The following is an 18,038-nucleotide window of genomic DNA, read 5'->3' on the forward strand; positions in this document are numbered from 1 at the left end:
TATTTTTTTTATTTTTTTGACCCTATGCGGCCCATATCCGATCTTGGTATAACAGTGTGAACGGCACAAATCCGATATTTTCAAATCCGATCTGGGTCACTTTCGTATGTGGTCCTGAATCCGATACGTATCCGATGTTTTAGAAAGCGACTGCTGTGTGAACGGTCTTTTACGTCACTGACACAAGACAGACGCCAATTATCAGCCCCGGAGAAGACATCGCGAAGGCTTCCTGGCCATCCAGTGTAGATGTCAGTGAAACTGTTGGGAAGACAGCGTGAACATTTTATTTGTACTGTATAATCTGCAGATTCTGACAGAAATCTGCAGATTATCCTTTGAAGCACCGCTCCTCTAAAACAGCAATAAGGATCATTATTAGGTTATTTACATTATTATGTAAATAACAAAATTACGTTTCCCAATTTTTGCTTTAAGTTAAGTCCGAAGTCTTTATATTAAGGGCCATCACTCAAACAACACTGTTTGCTCTGGGTCTAAACAGAGCGCGTTGTGTGTGATGTCTTCTTTTGCGCATGCGGGCCGCTTTGAGCGTTCACACTAGAGCGCGTTTGCTGTCGTATTTTATTTGTAGTGTGAACAAGCAGACAAAAAAATCGGATTTGATCAAAAAATCGGAATTGAGCGTTAAGACCTGCAGTGTGAACGTAGCCTTAGATTCGTATATGTACCTGGTTGAAAGGAACAGACTTATTTCCTGCCTCTGTCGGGCAGAAGCAGGGAAAGATGACTGATTGGACATCTTAGTCTCAGCATTTATGCCCAAAAATGATGTTAAAACAAGAACTGCTGTTTCATGCAGACTGCAGAAGCCTTTACTGATCATTCAAATGTTTGATTAGTTAACTATTAGGAAGTAAAGGGCAATTGCTTTTGCTACTAAAAGTAACTGAGGATGTCAGAAATGGTTGTATTTTTAAAATCATGCAAAATATGGCACTTTATTAACATTTTTTATTGCAGTTGGAAGTTCTGAGTTGCCTCTGTGGGTTCATGTAATCCCACATTGACTCGTATCGTTGAGCTTGTGGCTCTGAAGGCTCGAACCATCTGCTGCAAGAGTCTGTTATTGTCACTTAATAGATTCTGTGTTGACCCCTGCTTTTTTCCCCCCCTAACCTTTAACCATGTAAGGTTCAATTTAAGGGCTGTAGCTCTGTGCTAAATGCATTCATGTATTCTGTTTGCAGGTAGATAAACTTGAAACCTCAGAGTCTCTAAGGAAAGAGGAGGAGCAGGCAACAGAGACGCAACCCATCGTCTACGGTAACATCAACATCCACTTATCGTGATCAGTATCCAGGAGCACACTTTGCTTTCTCGTCTTTCACTTTGTGGTTCCAGGGTCCTCTGTAGTCACTCAGTTTAATAAACCATGAATCCTTTAAGTCATGAAAGGTCCTGAAAACCTGGCTTTACCTTCTTATTATACGTCTGATGACATAAAAACAAAACCATCTTCCAATCTAAGCTTTTAAATCATAAAACAAAAACAAATGTGCATGTTTGAAATGTTTCCTCTGTGTGTCGGCTTGCAGGAACACCCCAGCTGATGCTGACAGCAGGCCCAAGCGTACCTGTGGCCCCTCAGCAAGCGTATGGCTACGGCTACCAGGCGCCCGCAGGATACGGTCAACCAGCAGCTCAGCCAGGCTTCGGCTATGGCATGTAAAGACCCCAGCTCCTCATCTCCACTTACAGGGTGGAGCTTCCATCCATCCATCCCCCACAGTCCTTCACCACACCATTTTCCTCTCGCCCTGCCTTCAACAGGGAGACGAGAACGGCAACAAACTTGTCTTCATCTTTCTTTTCTTGTTTTTTTTTAAACTTTTCTTTACCCCCCCCCCCTTAAACTGCCATGAAGGACTCAGTTTTATTTCTGTTGTCAAACGAAAGGTTTGAATCACAAAGATTTAATTTCCTCACATTCCGTATTGACTACATTAATTTTTCTTATGTTTATTTTATTTGAATGGGAAATGGTTTATGTACAATGGGAGGGTTGGTATGTGGGAAGAGCTGGTCTTCTCCAAAAAAAAAAAAAACACACAAAGGTCTGTTGTGAAGCATCTGGTTTGCACTCTGTAGTGAGAAGAAATTAATGTAGAACCTTTTCCTCTTGATGTGCGTGAGCAGCTTCTTCTTTCAGACTGTAAAATGCATTTAATTATTGTATATTCAGACACATGGCCGCCGCTTCCGTCCCCACAATCCTGAAACACTACGTTGTCCCATTAATGCCCCACACTCAAACTTCAGGGCTGTTTTGATGAAGAAAATCCCAGAGAGTATTTTACGTACAATTTACAGGAAAGTTTGGTTCTTTCCAGCAAAGCCTATGCAGAAAAACATTTACTTCCAGATGACATGTCTATGTGCTTTACACACGGCTTTAATGTGGGACGATTCCACCTTAGGAGGGGCTGCAGACCTGTTTGTGCTCGACTAACAACCCCCCCCCCCCCCTTTATGCTGTGGTTTGTTTCTGCAGGAGAGATTTTCCAAACTTTATTCTCCTGTTTAGATTAGATTGAATGTTATTAAGTCGAACTCCTCTAAATCAGAAACAATATCACAACACTTGTGGGATTTTGAAGGTTTTTCTTTTTTGTTAGGCTTGTGTGTGTATACAGGAAATCAATCATTAACTCCTTTGAACTTATATTCTTATCTCAATTACCTTAGATTTAAATTGTGCACTTAAGATACTTGATTGTGCATAATCAGGATCATAATGAATGAAACAGCGGTTTTGTTTTCCACTTAAAAAATAAAATAAAGGCTTCTTGTTTGTCAAGGAAAGTGTGATCGTGTCTTGCATGTGCTGCTGCTGTAACACACTCACAGTTCTGATGAGGGCCAGGCAGGATGGTCCCATGGTTATATCCAAAAAATGGATTTCCGCATTTCCAAACAGGGTGATATATTGTTTTAGCCTCTACTGCAACAGTAATGATCGGTGATTGCTAAATCTGAAGTCCCAAACTTGATGCAGGTGCAGGACCAAACCTTTGTTCTTACACATTTCCTCTCTTCAACAAAGTTGGCAAACATTACTGGACGACCCCAAATGTTGTTCTGTTTATTTTTAGACATTTCATTTTCTGTGTCTGGCTAACAAGCGCCTGTGTGCACGGTTTGTTCTGCTATAAATGTTCAATATATTACCCAGCTGCGATTACATTGTCATGTTTTGCCTCTAGGGGGTGCTATAGTAAAATAAAGCTCTCTACAAGTCATTACAGTTATTCTACACTAAAAACCTACACTGCTTAAAAAGTTACTAAGGGACCACTTAAATTACAAATCAGCTCCTGATCAATAACATTAAACCCAAATAGTTGATGTTCCACAGGTTTTCAATTACATTCATGAGGCCAAGCTTTGTCTGGCAGGCAGTCTGAGAGCTACATGCCTGTACCTAACAGCAGTCAGGGTACCACTGGCCAACAAGTCTGGTCTGTTTGGCCATCCAAGGACAAACCTCTCCAGACCATCAATGACCCTCTGCCAAACAGGTCATGTTGGATGATATTGCTGCTGGCATAACCGTTCACCATGAAATCTCCAGACTTTCATGTCTGTCACATGTGCTCAGTGTGAACCTGCTGTCATCTGTAAAGTGGAGGACCTGGTATCAGGTGAACGCCAGCTAAGATGCAGCGGGCTGTGAGGTCATCCCACGCTATGTCAGGATGTCACGCAATGAGTGTCCAGCAGTTCAGTCAGAAACATGCACAAGTAGGCTGCTCTGTATTTAACTGACCTTGATGTAGTGTGATGATAAAGTGTCACCTTCATTTTTAAAGAGTGTAGAAACATTGCTTATGATTAAAACAATGATGTAAATGTCTTTTCCCGATCTCCTCACCTTGACGGAAAAGAATCGCTGTGCTCAGACGATATGACTGCACTTACATTAGATTACCTAATAATGTGGCAGCGGATGTTACTGTGTGTTTCATAAAAGTGGGCAGGCAGATGCAAAACGTTATCAGGGCTGGAATTTTTAAATACATATCACAACAGTGAAACACTGGCTGTATTGAAACACATGGTTCTGATCTGTAGCCTTAAATTCAGTTACATGAATGTATCCAATTGTCTTTATTTATTCGGCACTTTTCTAAACTCACATTCCAAGTGTTTCACACTGAAACGGCTTCATATGAAGCAGATTTTACTACAGCACTGTTACATACGCTTAGGAGGTTTGTACGAACACTAATAGCGGGACGTCATCTCCTTTCTTTTCAGTGCATCTTTTTCTGAAGCACCTTTCTTTACCTTCTAGATAATTTGACCAGCTCATATTATGACTGACATGTAGACAAAAGCTTTTCTCATTTTAAACATGTTAAAAATAAGGTGTGTTGATTTACTGAACTGCTGTTCTGTAAAACCTCCACCTCTGCCTTGTAACTGTGGCTTTTATCAGCAGCACCCCATGAATTCATTTTCTAGTTATACATGAAAAAATCATTTGAGACCACACAAATTTTAAAAAAAAAATGAAACAATTATTTTATAGGAAAAAATAAATGCCATTCAGTCTCGGCACAATTGTGATGTTGCATTCATTTAACCTGCTCTGCTGCTTCAGTGCAACATCACAGTACGAGTGCCTACAAATCAATCTTCTCATTAACAGTACATAATTTGAGCAAATGCTTATAAAGAAACAAACAAAAGGTTATTAAATCATATTTGTGAGTGTCCTGCTGATGTGAAGAACTGCTCTGTGTCACTGAGCTATCACAGTAATTAAGGTACAAATGTGCCATTACTGAACTGAGCCCTGTATTAAAACTCCTGGTAGCTCAGCTGAAGGCTGGATCTCTAGTAGAGCTTCAAGTCTCCAGTGACACTGTCAATCAGATCGGCCAGGCCCGGGCCAATGCCCAGCACGGTGCGTGAGCCAGGTGCGATCTGTGTCCTTCCTGCATCCTGGATCAAGCTAACGGGAAGTCCCACTTCCTTGGCGCGGCCTAGCAGATCAATCAGGGTGTCCTCGTCGGGCGCCTTCACCACCACTTTGGGCTGGCCACAGTATTCCCACTGTCTGAGCAGCTCAGGGTTCCTGCGTTGGACCTGCTTGTAAGCCGAAACAGCAGCATGGGAACACTGGGCAGCAACCTTCCCCTTGCCCATCTTTAGGTCATTCCGGACCACCAGAATCATTTTGAACTCGCCTCCTTCTCCCATCACACTTGCTTCTCCAGAGCCATTCCCATTCCCTTTCAACAGACTTTTGGATGTTGAGCCAAAGCGGGCCCCAAGGCGCCAACCAAGAAGGAGCCCACAGCCGAGGCCAGCTGCTACACCCAAGACCAACGGGCCATACGACAAGTCCATACTTTAAACCTGGAAAAACCAGAAACAGGTTAAGGCGACACACAAACTGGAAATACACAGTTTGTGTAACTGTTCCAGAGGAGGTCTTTATCACACACCATCTCCTCATAAATAAATAAGTCTTCCCATCTTATCACAAAAAAATGTCCATATTCAAATTTCCATTTTGCGCTGTAATTTAGGACCTTTGCTTCAAGGTGGGGTTTTTAAGTCTAACCGGTACAGGTGCTGTTGACGTACAACACACCGGCTAGCTAACTTTGTGTGCGAGACTAGCCGTGCTGCTATAAGCTTGCTGGTTACAAACAAGTTTGAAAAGCAGGACTTTAGTCCAGAATGACACGAAGAGACTCACACGGTAGAAGAAAGGAGGAAACAGGAGGACAGAAGTGATAAGCAGGATCACACCGGTCACATTTCATACCTACTGCTATGCCTGCTGCTCTCGCGGCACGAAGAAGCGTCTTCTGCCTCACTTCCCGTCGCTTGGTGATGACGTCACACAACAGCTGTTTCGTTTTTGTTAACTTTGTTAACGATGCACCGAATTTGCATGAAATGTACCAGCTTTATCCATCGTAATGTCTTTTAACTATACATTGTACCTATTCAATCTCTTTGTTATATTTCATTTATTACTAATTTTTATTAAAATTATTATTTTAACTATCGTAACTAAACATTTCCCCAGGTATTTCTTATCTAGTTTGAAGTAAACTTGTGCTTTTTCTTTAATCAATAACCGAAAAATTACGATAACCAATTTTTAAAAAAAAGTATACTGCGTACATGTTTTAGAACAAATAGGAACATCCGACACATCTGCTGACGTCGTCAAGCCAACGGGAAGTGGTTTCGTTTGCACAGGTTTTTGTTTGTTTGTTTGTTTTGTTTATTTTTTTAAATTTAATTTATAGGGTTTTTTTTATAATAAAAACTCTCAAAGAGGATAACAGTGATAACAATACAAATGGCAATGAATAGTACAAAAAGTACAAGAAATATAGCAAAAAAATACAATTTAAAAAACAAAACAGAAAAGATACATATGGCAGGCATTTAAATTTTGCGTAAAGGAGAGCAATGAAAAAATAAAATAAAATAAGTCAAAATTTAGAATAGCAGGAGACGGGCAATACCCTGATTATTTTTTTGGGCATATTTGCTCTTAGTCATTTTAAGCCAAGAAAAAAATAACTTAAAATCATTCATATAACCAAGGAAAGAAGGCTTAGAGTTCCTCGATTTAGCACAATGGATATGATATTTACCCAATAGTATGATTATGTTCATAATGTCTGAGACACCCAAAGCTAGATGATTCATATAAAAATAATATGATATAGTTCAAATAGTTCAAGATTCAAGATTCAAAGATTCAAAGTGTTTATTGTCATGTGTACAGAAGAAATAGCATTTCTCTGTGCAATGAAATTCTTCCTTTGCTGTCCAAACACAAATGCCGAGTTAGGTTGAAGGAACAAGATAAATAAATAAGTACAAAAATAAGTAAGTGAAGACAAGTGAGGTATGCAGGTGTCGATGTGGATGTACAAAGGAGCTTAATGTGCAAAATGAACTTAGCTAGTGACACGTCATTAATTTTTAGAGAAATCCAATTTTTTATGTCACACCAAAAACATTGTGTGATAGTTTGCACAGGTCTTTGATTCAATGGTGCCACAATAAACACACTGGTATACACATAAATGAGGGAGGAATAACACTGTGAAACATACCCATCTGAAAGGTGTATCACAGATAATAAATTGTAAATAATTTATATTTTATTAAAGACTGAAATCACCAAATGTTCTCATGTGTTCCTCAGAAATAAGGTCTTATTTCAGCTAATATGAAGCAGATATAAATGCTTCAGTCTAAAGCCTCATTAGTTATTAGCCCCGTTAGTTCAAAACAGTGTTGTAAAAGCTAGCATATGAATGGAACAAATACATGACAATATAATTATGGAAGAGTGTCCTAGAATGGTTTGAATGGTGGAGAGTTAGGATGTTATTAAGGAGAGAGGGTCTTCTTCTTCTTCTTTTTATAGTTGCTCCCATTACGGGCCACCATAGTAGATCCTTTGCCTCGGTCACACCTTATCCCTCCAACCGTCTTCTGTTACACCAACCCTCTGCATGTCCTCCTTCACCTCATCCATGAGCTTTCTCTCTGGTCTTCCTCTTTCTGCCTGCCTGGCAGCTCCATCTTCAACATCCTTTGCATAAAATAAATTTCCTTCCTGCCGTCGCCAAGTGGAAAGTTGTTTTCAGTGTTTTGAAGTAACACTCGAGGGTCATCTTATTGTTGGGTTTTTTGTTTTCTGTGTTCCCTGTATCATCGTTGGGTCTTTACATTACAGTATAAATCACCTGGAAGAAACTGTTGTTGTGATTTGGTGCCATATAAATAAAACTGAATTGAATTGAACTGAAAATTGAACTGATTAACAAAATGAAAAGAAACAAAAATATTACAGACATTAGCGAGACTCAAAGTATGAAAGTGCCATTTAAAAATCATTCAAACATCATGTAATAGAGAAAACACAGCCGGGGAGCATCCTTAATCATGATCTTATCCTTCAGGAAGCTCAGTGTCTCAACAGGCTCAGGCTGAACATACTTTTAAAAAAATAAATAAATTAAACCTTCAAAGTTGAAGGTTTCCAATGATTTACTCTTTTATTTAAAATAACGTGAAAGCAAAGACACAGCGCTGCAGCGTTTTTGTTTTGTTTTTTAAACCTTGGAAAGAGCCACAGATGAGAGAGCCCCATTACTAATGCTAGTGCGTTAGGTGGAGTGTAGACTCATATGAATTCCAGCTAGTTGTTAACAAACAGGATGGACGCTGTGTGCTGTACAGTCGGACTCCAGCAGGGCCAAAACGACGTCCCGCAGGTTGGAGGCTGAGTGTCGCAGACAGAGGCCACCAAAACGAGCACAGCGAGGATGATGCCTCCTAACTTAACTCCTTCCCACATGACCTTGACACAGTTACACCACCAACTAAGCACAAACACATAATACTCAAATCAGCAAAGCACAAGGAAACTGTTTCAGTGTGATGTGCGGTTAAGTATCTCATCTTTGTCTTTTCATTCAGTGCCCAAATGTTGTAATGTTGTATCTTATTTGTGGCATCTGCACAAAGACAAAGGTACAAAATCAACAGATTGTGGTAATATGTGTTATGGTTGCTCAGGAATGTAGAGTGTCTCGATATGAAATAGTCCCAGTCATGACCCACAGATATGAAATGTTAATTCATTACCTTTAAAATGTGGGTTTTATTGCAAAACTAAGGCCTGTAAACCCCTCTGTTTCCAAACAGTCATTAAAGTGGACTCATTCAACCGCAAGGAAGCACTTCCCAAAGAGTGGAAGGCGACGAAGAGCTAGCTGTGAAGCTGCTTTTAAATATGTTTTCCATAAAGATGCTAAACAATGATGCTGTGCTATGTTTACCATATTTTGTGTTTCTCCTCTTGGAATTGCAGTGCAGCTCTGTGAAAGTGAAAAACTCAGAGTACAATAGAAACAGAGATTTGCTCATCAAAGACTGGAGCGTGCTGCACTGAGAGTAGTTTCAGTTCATGTTACTTCCTGGTTAATGGTGTCACTGAGTAACTGAGACTATATTTTAAACCAGCATAAATGGTCGCGTTGCTTGCAGAGGTTCGTTTTCCTGTCTGGTATCCAGCTGCTTCTGTCACTCTCGTTGCTCCTTTCTTAGATCCTGCAGACAAAAGATGAAACGGTTGAGCGCAGTCGGCCATCTTTATTCATATTTAAGTCTCTGACTGAAGATTCTGATCAACTCCTCACATGTCTGACAGTAAAAAGACTCAGAGCAGACATGACATCTGAAAGATGATGAAGCTGTTCATACCTTCAGTGTTTCTTCATCCTTACTTCGTAAGACTATCTCCTCCAGTTTGTGCTACAGGACACAGAAAATACCAGCCGTCTCCTATCTTACTTTGCTACAGCTATCAATGTGCTATTTGGTCAAATAAGCAATTTGAAACAAAAATTACCTTCAGTTTCTGCATAGCTGACCTCATTTTCTGATCTTTCCCCCTGAGATAATACAGCTGAAAGAGAAGCAGAGCAGAGCGTGACTGTGGCTGATTTAGTTGGACATTCTTTCAGCTTTTACACGACTCCAGCCATTAGAGGCAAAATGTGGTGTTAAATCATTACAACAAGTATACTTGGAGACTCAGACGTCACCTCAGCAGGCAGATGTTCATTTTTGTGCCTCAGCTGCTGATTCTCTGCCTCCAATCAGGACATGAAATCAACACCAGTTAAAGTGGAGGTGAAATGATTTGCTTTTGACATCAATGAAATCTGCTCGATGATGTTTAATAGTGGCCAGCTGGTGTGTGTGACAGGGTCGTGACCAGGCCTGAACTCTGAGATGAAACAGCGTTTGTCCCGATGTTTTTTGGCTGAAGTCAAAATGGGGAAAAGGATACACTTGTGCATGCCTCTCACCATTTTTCTTATTAATGTTTCGCGCTGAGCGCAAAGCTCCCAGCGCAGGCTTTTTTCATATTCTTCCTTCCAGAGTTTTCTTTTTGTTTCCATCTGCTGCTGTAACCTGGATACACAGTCAATCATCAAGCATGTCATCATAGCGGTGCCATAACTTATTTTGAAATGTTCCACAGAGGAGTGATGTGCACAGTGTTATTCTAGTTTGTATGAGGCTACAGCCCATGAACAGTGTGTATATAAAAGTCCCTCCCTTGCCATGATGTCTAGTTTAGCTGTTAAAGTATAATATAACAGGCTCTTTTTTCTGCCTTCAGTGCTGTTATCTTCTCTTCAGGTATCGGCCCATCCTGCAGCAGCTGGTCATGGAGCTCCTTCTTCTCTCTGTAGTTGCTTACAGCATTGGAAAGTCTTCTGCTGATTGCAACAGGTGCCATATACTGTCAAACAAGTACTAATATTTTAGCCCTGTTTTAGCACTCACGTGCTTTCTTGCTTCTCTCCATCACTCCTGAAGAGCTCCTGCATCATCCTGCTGATTCTCCAGGTATCAGCTTTTTTAAACATGCTGGAGGTTTAACAGGTTAAAATGTAGTTTAACAAACAAACATGTCTCTGGTTTCCCACGGAGAGCTAATCAAACTGATACAGTCCACTTTCTAAGTGACATTAACTGCTGGGATTCCACAGGGAATACAGACAGACATCATGCAGCACATAATCCTGGGACTTCCACTTTCCCAACCGTGACCCCAATAAGCCCAGTGAGGTTTTTAAACTTCAAGGTAACACTGCCCTCTATTGAACAAAACAGCTAGTTTCTGTTACAAGCAGCTATACATGATCTGACAGTAATCCCACCTCGCAGATTACATCCCGCATGTCTGACGTTAGACCAGCCCGTCCACTTGCCCACATCACTGAAATCAGACTGCAAGCTGAGACGTGACAGAGCAAGGCGCTCTGTGTGTTATGAAGGATTGTGTAACTATAAGCCTTTCATCTAGTGCGTATGATAAGTACTAAGGAGCACAATATTATAGAACAGGTTGATATTTTGCTTGTACTTACCATCAGACCTTTTTAAAACAGACAATATTTAATCTCTAAGATTGTGATTTAAACACAAACACAAATAAATAATACAAATATTTTCCATATTAGAAAACAAAGATCGGAGGTCTACATGTACAAACAAAATCTCCAAATACATTTCTGTGGAAAAACTTTTCATTTGAAACTATTATAATGTTTTGGTGCTTTCTTTAAATGAACTAAATGACCTCTGACATAAATATAACTGAACTAATTTCAGAGTCACCACTTGTAGGCAGATGCTGAGCAGAGGCTGTACATTGTAATTTTAAGATCACATGTCGTGCGGTCAGGTGGGAAATGACCCCTGCTCTGGAATCTTCCCATCATTCCTCTTTCTTAACAAGATCCCAGGAGACAGTAAACCTGGACTCTGTTCGAGCCCTCGCAGAAACACCTTCCACCTGTGGGAGAGGAGCGAGCCGCTGGACAACTTCTTTTTTAACTCTGGCAAATGAGATGAGACAGGAACTCAAACACGCCAGCAGACAGCTGAGGTCTCTAGTGATGACCTGAAAAATGCAATGTCCTTAGTTTTGGGGTTGTTTTTTTCTAATTTGAGACGATGCCGTTCATGCATCCTCAATGTGAAACCTGCAGAGGACTGGAAAGTGTTAGAAGTGCGCTCCAGGAAAGTGATCCACTTATTTATAGAGTCTTAATTAGACTGCCTCTCTGGAGGTTTTACCAGGCAAAAGATGAAATCTCTCCCTCTTTCTGTGTTTGTGTCTTTCTTCTGTCAGCCCCCCCCGCCCACCCCGAGCCCCAAGAAACCCAGCATCACTGCTCTATCCCTCACTGGCCCCCTTCATCACCACACCCTGCACTCGAGTTATGATGCAATTCGTGGGGAAGCGTGCTCTTGCCCTACATTGCTACTGGGGCTCCACCGCAGGTTTTTTTTTTTACAAGCTCAGAGCTCATTGCAGACTAACACCAGCTGAACGGTGAGTTTACTCTCTGTGCATCATGCATTTCTAGAACAGACTTTGGTGTCATATTTAAGGCCTTTGTTTTTGTTTTGCACTCAATTCATAACCTGTCTCCAGTGTGCAGCTCATTTGTGTTTAACAAAAGTGTGAATCGATTACGCCGTATTGGATTTCTCATCTGGAAGTGTGTGCGCTCTGTCTTGAATTTCTCATTGTCCCTTGTAGTTACTCAACTGGTCTGAGTTGTTTTGGTAGAAGCAATTGCGCAATCGGGCGCTGGAGCAGCGCTGTGCTACGGAGTCTCACATAAGCAGAAGTGTCGTTATGAAACTGTTTACTGGGTACTGGCTGTGACGCACTGTTTGCAATTTAACTTCTGAACAAAATAGCTGTTCTGCAGAATAAAGCACACATTTGTGGCAGCAAAAGTTCATGTTTTGCACAAATGGACCGGTTTGGCACAGATTTCTATTGTCAGGATTGTTCACAGGATATGATGAACAGCATGGGTCTTGGACAAAGCTCTGTTTTCTCATGTTCAAAAGGGCAAATGATTTGTTGAGTGAGTGCTTCTAATGAGTGAAGGTTTGAAATCTGCAACTGAGTGTATGTGCAGTTCTTTATGTATAAGAAGAATATCATTTTTTGGTGTGCAACATCTCAGGAGCACAAAATAGTCTGCAAACTATTCACAGCTGTCAGTGTGAGCAGTTTCAGTGATCAGGAAGCGTGTTTTCATTGAAACATGCTGAACATACATTTGTGTTCAAGTTCTTGAACCTTCAGCAAGCACTGAGTGGAAGTCTTACCGCCAACAGAGGAATAATCATAAGGAGAAACTTTGTACTTCACATTCATCTGGGATGCATGTGCTGTGCAACTTTATTTTTGCAGATTTTAAACAGCCAGAGGTGCAGACCCAGGGCACAGAATAGAGGGATTAAACTCTGAGAGTATGTGTGTGTCTGCCAGAGCAACTGGCAATTCCACCAGATGGTGAGCTGCATCCCTCAGTGTCAGAGTCCCCATCTTGATGCTCACTGATTCCTGAGAGACACGAGGCTCTGTAGTGACACACTTACATGCTTGCAGGCACGAGCACGGAGGTGTGTGGATCTCCTGTGAACAAATGAAGTGAGGAAGCATAAAACATAATACCGTCTTACACCGTTAAATCTATTATTTATACATACTGAAGTTAGGGAACAGTTCTTTGATTACTGGGAGAAACTTCTCAAAAGTTATCCGCACAGAAAAATGAACAAGATTTGCATGCGCTCCCAGTATCAGCGCTAATTAAAGTACTTATTAGGTCATGCACAGGTCTGACTGGGTTACTGGCGCTCTGCAGGATGCAGGAGTAGGAAAAACAGCAGCTGTTTACCCCGTGTGCGAGTGTGTATGGAGACATGCTTGGGTGTGGAGAATGTTTGGGGGTTCTCCGTGTTATTGAAAGTGACTCTGTGTTTGTTTTGGACCAGTAGTGCTTTCAGATCTGGCGAGCAGATCAACGTGCGTGACGCTGCGCTCAAGGCCTGTCTCTTGTCTCGGCAGGACGCCTTCCAGATGAATGAGATGGCAAAGTGTGGGGCCGAAGGTGAACTACTTCAGAGGCGACTGGGTGTAAAGGAGCAGCAAAATGGGGAGCTGGGAGGTAAAGTCTAAAAATGCTTAATGATACTATAAGTGAAGCAGTATATAAATGTTTCCTGTGCTCCCACGTTTGTTCGTGTGTGTTCTTGAACAATAGAAGACTCGGGGCTCCCTGCGGATGGCGGGAGACAGACGGACTCGGATGAGCGCGAAGCCCTCGTGTTATGGAAGAAACCTCTGCTCACGCTTCACTACTTCACTCTGGAACTGCTGATCACCCTTAAAGGCTGGACATGGAGGTGAGAAACAGGGGAGCCTCTCCCCAAATGACTGCATGGTTCTGATCTGTTTTTGACTGTGGCATCATGAACGAGTGCTCTCAGTCAATAAGAGCTTTAACATTAATGATAATGTTAAAACAGGCAATGTGGTAACATTAGACTTTTGGGGAATTGGTAGGATACAATGCACAAACTATTTCAGTATAGGTTCTTTGCATCAGCTGTAAATCACTAATAAAAGGAGAAACTTGAAACATTTATGTCCTGTGAGTTTGTTTCACTGAGAAATCAACAAATAGATTTGTCACAGTTAAGCAGTAGTTTTTTCAGTATTATTTATAGTGACAGTTGCTGCTTTCATTGCACAAAAAGAGGAAGAGGCAGCACTACGCACTCCTCACTTACACAAAAAGGATAAAAACACCACCAGATCAGATGTAATGTTGATTGTCTCAGTGCTGTTAATCATTGTTTTATCTTCAGTCACACGCCTTCAGCACAGTACAACAAAAACACCACAGGATCTGTTTACATATAGATATATTTTCATTTTGCACTCCTCTTCCTTTCTACCAAGAAAGTATTTCCGCCACACATGCTGGCATGATCCCACCAACACAGCAACAACATCAGCTCAGACTCCGTCAGAATTTGTCTTGACAGCATGTTCCCTGTGGTGGAAAACATGTCTTTTGTACACCTAATAACAAAGAGCCCAGAAGAAGGTCAGAGTGTACTCTCAGGGGGGCCTTTGCGGTTAAGCGTGTCAGGACAACGTGTTTATTTTCTAAAACTACAAGAGGATGTGGTGAGCCGCAAGCACCACGAGCAGCATTGTGACTGAGAGAAGCTGCTACTCCCCAGCACACATGCAAACACATTAGGGCTTTAGTGCACTCGCATGCAGAGAGGTTTATCCTGGATGTTGTTAAAAGCGGTTTGCAATTTACAACATGTGGGAGTCCTCAAGGCAACAGACTGTCCTGTCTTGTGGCTATGCACTTGTTGTTCTTAATATGTAGGTAGCTTGTGAAACAATGGAGGATTAGGCATGTAGTGAGAAATCATTACAGTCAAATGAATGGAAATTCTGGTTTTAATTACAACACATTTGTAGTGTTTTTTTCTACTCTTGGATGTGTATGATTTCAAAGACAGGGGATATCCTTGATACTGTCATGGCACACACATAAGCCCCACCCACCTGCGGTTTACCTCAAGGCAAATTAAATCATGCAAAGATACTCTAACACAGCCCAAGAGTAAAACCTGGACTAAATCCTAATCTCATCATTAGATGTCACCAAATTGCAGATGACTGAATTCTGTTTTTTACCAGGTGTAAGAAAAATGACCACTGTTCATCTGTAGTGAGTGTAGGCTGTCAGTTCGCTGTTTACCTCAACTGTCAGTATGTTAATTTACTGTGAAGGAGTCTTTAAACCTTGTCAGATGAATCCAGTACCGGTGTCAGTGAACCGTACTCCTGAGTGATGTGATATGGAGTTGAGATGTTGCAGCTATTCTGAACTTTTCAGTAAATGCTGCTGTTAGCTTCGCGTTAGCTGCTGTTAGCTTCTCGTTAGCTGCTGTTAGTCTCAATGAGCTGCTCTTTGAAGTGGGTGTAACACTGTTGGACATTAACTGGCTAATGTTAGCTTGTGACCAGCTGTTGTTGTTTAGCCAGCTCATTGTCAGAGCCCTGACTTCAGTTAAGGAGATGAGGCTGGAGGTGAGTCGGAAAATGAGGGAGAAGAAAAACATAAGAAAAAGAGATGTGAAAATTAGAGATGGACCGATCCGATATTACGTATCGGTATCGGTCCATACTGACCTAAATTACTGGATCGGATATCGGCCGGAAATAAAAAATGTAATCCGATCCATTAAATATCAGAAAAACGCCTCACAAAACTTGCGACATGGCGTAACTCTGCTCATAACCGTAGCACGTGGGAGCAGTGTGCTCACGTGATAGAGCGGCTGTGTGTATTTGTAGCCTCGCTACCAAACCAGCATTTCATCTCCGAGGAAGTTATCCCAGAGAGAAGTAAAGCAAGTGTGTAAGTTCATCTCTGAGTGTTTGTAAAGCGTTCCCATGTTAAGCTTAACAACCGATATATGGAGCGACTGCCTCTCTCTCTCCCTCTCCTGCGGCTACTTCAATCATGAAACTGATCAATGATCAGCTGATCGGCTTTTCTGTCGCGAGTCCATCTCTCTTCTTTGTTTTTGGTCCACTTTGCACCAGAAAGAGGAAACCAGCGGCTGAACAACAGCAGCACGTTTAAGCTTGATAAGCTGTTGTTAGAATGTATTTAATATTACTTTCTACACCAGGATCCTTTTCTACGTAGCTGACGGCTGGTAACTGTGCAGGGGCGGATCTAGCAAAGTGTAGCCAGGGGGCCGATAGGGCATGAACAGGGAAAAGGGGCACAAAGACATACTTTTCTTTCTTATTCTCATTTAAAATATCTAGCTTTTAATAAATAATTATCTGAATATTACACCCAAAGTTTTAATCTGATGTAAAATGTATAGAAGTCCATTACTATATATAGTAACTGTTAAGTCTAATATACCCTAGTAAGCTATAGTACTTTTTCCTTTGGGAAGGTACCATCTGTGCAGTCTGCAATTCTGTTGAAGAAAGATGTTGAATCTATTTAATTATTCTTGAAAATTAATTTATTTCTGTGCATTTTTTTTTTTCACACTGCATCAAATTAAAGTTGATTACGTCGATTAAGCATCATGAGGTGGAGGGTGGGGGGTGGTTCCCTTTTTTTTTTTTTTCGCTGGGAGTTTGCAACCCTATTAGTTAGGTTGCTTAATATTTCTGCTAAGTACTCTTTAAAATACCAGAATAGGGAGGATGGAGCAGGTTTAAGTTTATTAGATTGATCAGTGTTGCTGAACTATGAAATATTTTGGGTGCAGTGTATTTTTTACATACAGGTATAACAGAATAGCTTTAGTGTTGTTGTTTATTTAAACTTGAGTATGAACTTATACAAAATGCAGCAAGATATTAAAAAAAGAGTTTTATTGATTAAAAAACACTATATCGGATTCATATCGGTATCGGCAGAGATCCAAATTTATGATATCGGTATCGGACATAAAAAAGTGGTATCGTGCCATCTCTTGTGAAAATATACATGCACAGATGTTAAATGGCTGTAAATGTAGCCGGTCTTTAGTAACATGTAAAACAGCGACATCCATCTCCGACCACTGTATTGAAGTTGGAGAGGTGTGGCTTCCACAAACAGGCAGCTGCTCCTATGTATTTTTAATGGATTAATTCTGAGTTTATTTGAATTCCATTTTTGGGGGGGAAACAGTTCTATTCTATTCTATTTTCTCTAATTAACTACAAGAACCAGTTTCCATGTCAGTGCTAATGCGGTGTGCACCAGTACCTGAAATAAGTGAAGCCGACAGCACATGGAGACAACTGTTTGCTCTCCCGTCTCACTGGGGGCTAATTTTATGCTACTCTAACTTTTCCTTTAATCAACCCTAATTATTTGCACCTGGGGCAGCGGCGCATGCGCTTCTGTTCACCGATGTCTCCCTGTGAGTTTGGACAGTAAATATGTGGAAGAAACAGTTTTAACAAACGCACAGACTGAGTCTAACCTTTGCTACAGGTTTACACGTCCTGAGTCATTGGACAGGGTTAGCCAAGGTTAGCTTAGTATCAACCATCAGTTTAATAAACCTGATGATAGCAACCAGTTAGCTTCTGTCTTTTTTGTTTTTTTCATAAAACGTTTAATTCTAACATTCAAGATAAACATGTGAACATGATCTTTTTAAACTATTAATTTCGTCAGTCCACAGTGAAGCTGAGTGTACAATAACATATCTCTTGTTTTTCAAAGTCCATAAATAGCAGTCTTTGCTGCTGTCGCGACAAAAGTTTCTGCTCTGTTCTGTATAAAGTTCCTCTAATATTTTCTCCCCTGCACACATGTTAATGAGGTGAAAGTAACGCACTTATGGCCGAGCACATGCTTTTATAGGCTGTATATTGCTCGGATCTGTTCCCCATCTGGAAACACGGCCTCATATGGGTGAAGAGCTGCAGTGATTTGATTAGCTTCCAACAGATGTCTCTCTTGTCCAAAGTTGAAATCCTTTTCTTTCACTAACACTTCCTTGTTGACGATCCCTCTGGCGTCATACTTTCATTCTCCTGCTAAACATTGTCTTTCTGCTTTGTTTTCCACCAACTT

The 18,038-nt window shown here is 41.0% G+C and overlaps 3 protein-coding genes across 9 annotated transcripts in view; 2 read left to right on the forward strand and 1 right to left on the reverse strand.

Moving 5' to 3' along the window:
• Nucleotides 1–2,826, forward strand: part of cltca (clathrin, heavy chain a (Hc)) — a 32,490-nt gene extending 29,664 nt beyond the window's left edge. For both annotated transcript variants that reach the window (XM_031748067.2, XM_031748068.2), the window contains 2 exons: nt 1,212–1,287; nt 1,560–2,826. In XM_031748067.2, coding sequence (XP_031603927.1) covers nt 1,212–1,287; nt 1,560–1,693 — 210 coding nt within the window. In that variant the 3' untranslated portion in view covers nt 1,694–2,826. The remainder of the gene's footprint in view (nt 1–1,211; nt 1,288–1,559) is intronic.
• A 1,595-nt stretch (nt 2,827–4,421) lies between these two features.
• On the reverse strand, nt 4,422–5,939 carry ptrh2 (peptidyl-tRNA hydrolase 2). 4 transcript variants are annotated; one of them, XM_031748108.2, is made up of 2 exons: nt 5,804–5,939; nt 4,422–5,388 (listed from the first exon to the last, which is right to left on the reverse strand). In XM_031748108.2, the coding sequence occupies exon 2, from the start codon at nt 5,377–5,379 to the stop codon at nt 4,864–4,866; it is 516 nt and encodes a 171-aa protein (XP_031603968.1). In that variant the 5' UTR covers nt 5,380–5,388; nt 5,804–5,939; the 3' UTR covers nt 4,422–4,863. The 4 variants fall into 4 exon arrangements, with proteins under 4 accessions (XP_031603968.1, XP_031603971.1, XP_031603970.1 ...); XM_031748111.2 differs by having other exon boundaries at nt 5,808–5,865; XM_031748110.2 differs by having other exon boundaries at nt 5,735–5,840.
• Nucleotides 5,940–11,905: 5,966 nt separating this feature from the next.
• The window catches only part of LOC116326730 (vacuole membrane protein 1-like), a 50,590-nt gene continuing 44,457 nt past the window's right edge, over nt 11,906–18,038 (forward strand). The window contains exons 1-3 of one of the 3 annotated variants that reach the window (XM_031748130.2): nt 11,906–11,932; nt 13,472–13,571; nt 13,668–13,809. In XM_031748130.2, the coding sequence (XP_031603990.1) occupies nt 13,484–13,571; nt 13,668–13,809 (230 nt within the window). In that variant the 5' untranslated portion in view covers nt 11,906–11,932; nt 13,472–13,483. Of the gene's footprint in view, nt 11,933–13,412; nt 13,572–13,667; nt 13,810–15,850; nt 15,855–18,038 lie in introns of those variants that run through there. The other 2 variants (XM_031748131.2, XM_039618218.1) reach the window with 2 other exon arrangements.

The sequence above is a fragment of the Oreochromis aureus genome, linkage group 10 (genome assembly GCF_013358895.1).
Source record: "Oreochromis aureus strain Israel breed Guangdong linkage group 10, ZZ_aureus, whole genome shotgun sequence".
NCBI classification, from domain to species: Eukaryota; Metazoa; Chordata; class Actinopteri; order Cichliformes; family Cichlidae; genus Oreochromis; species Oreochromis aureus.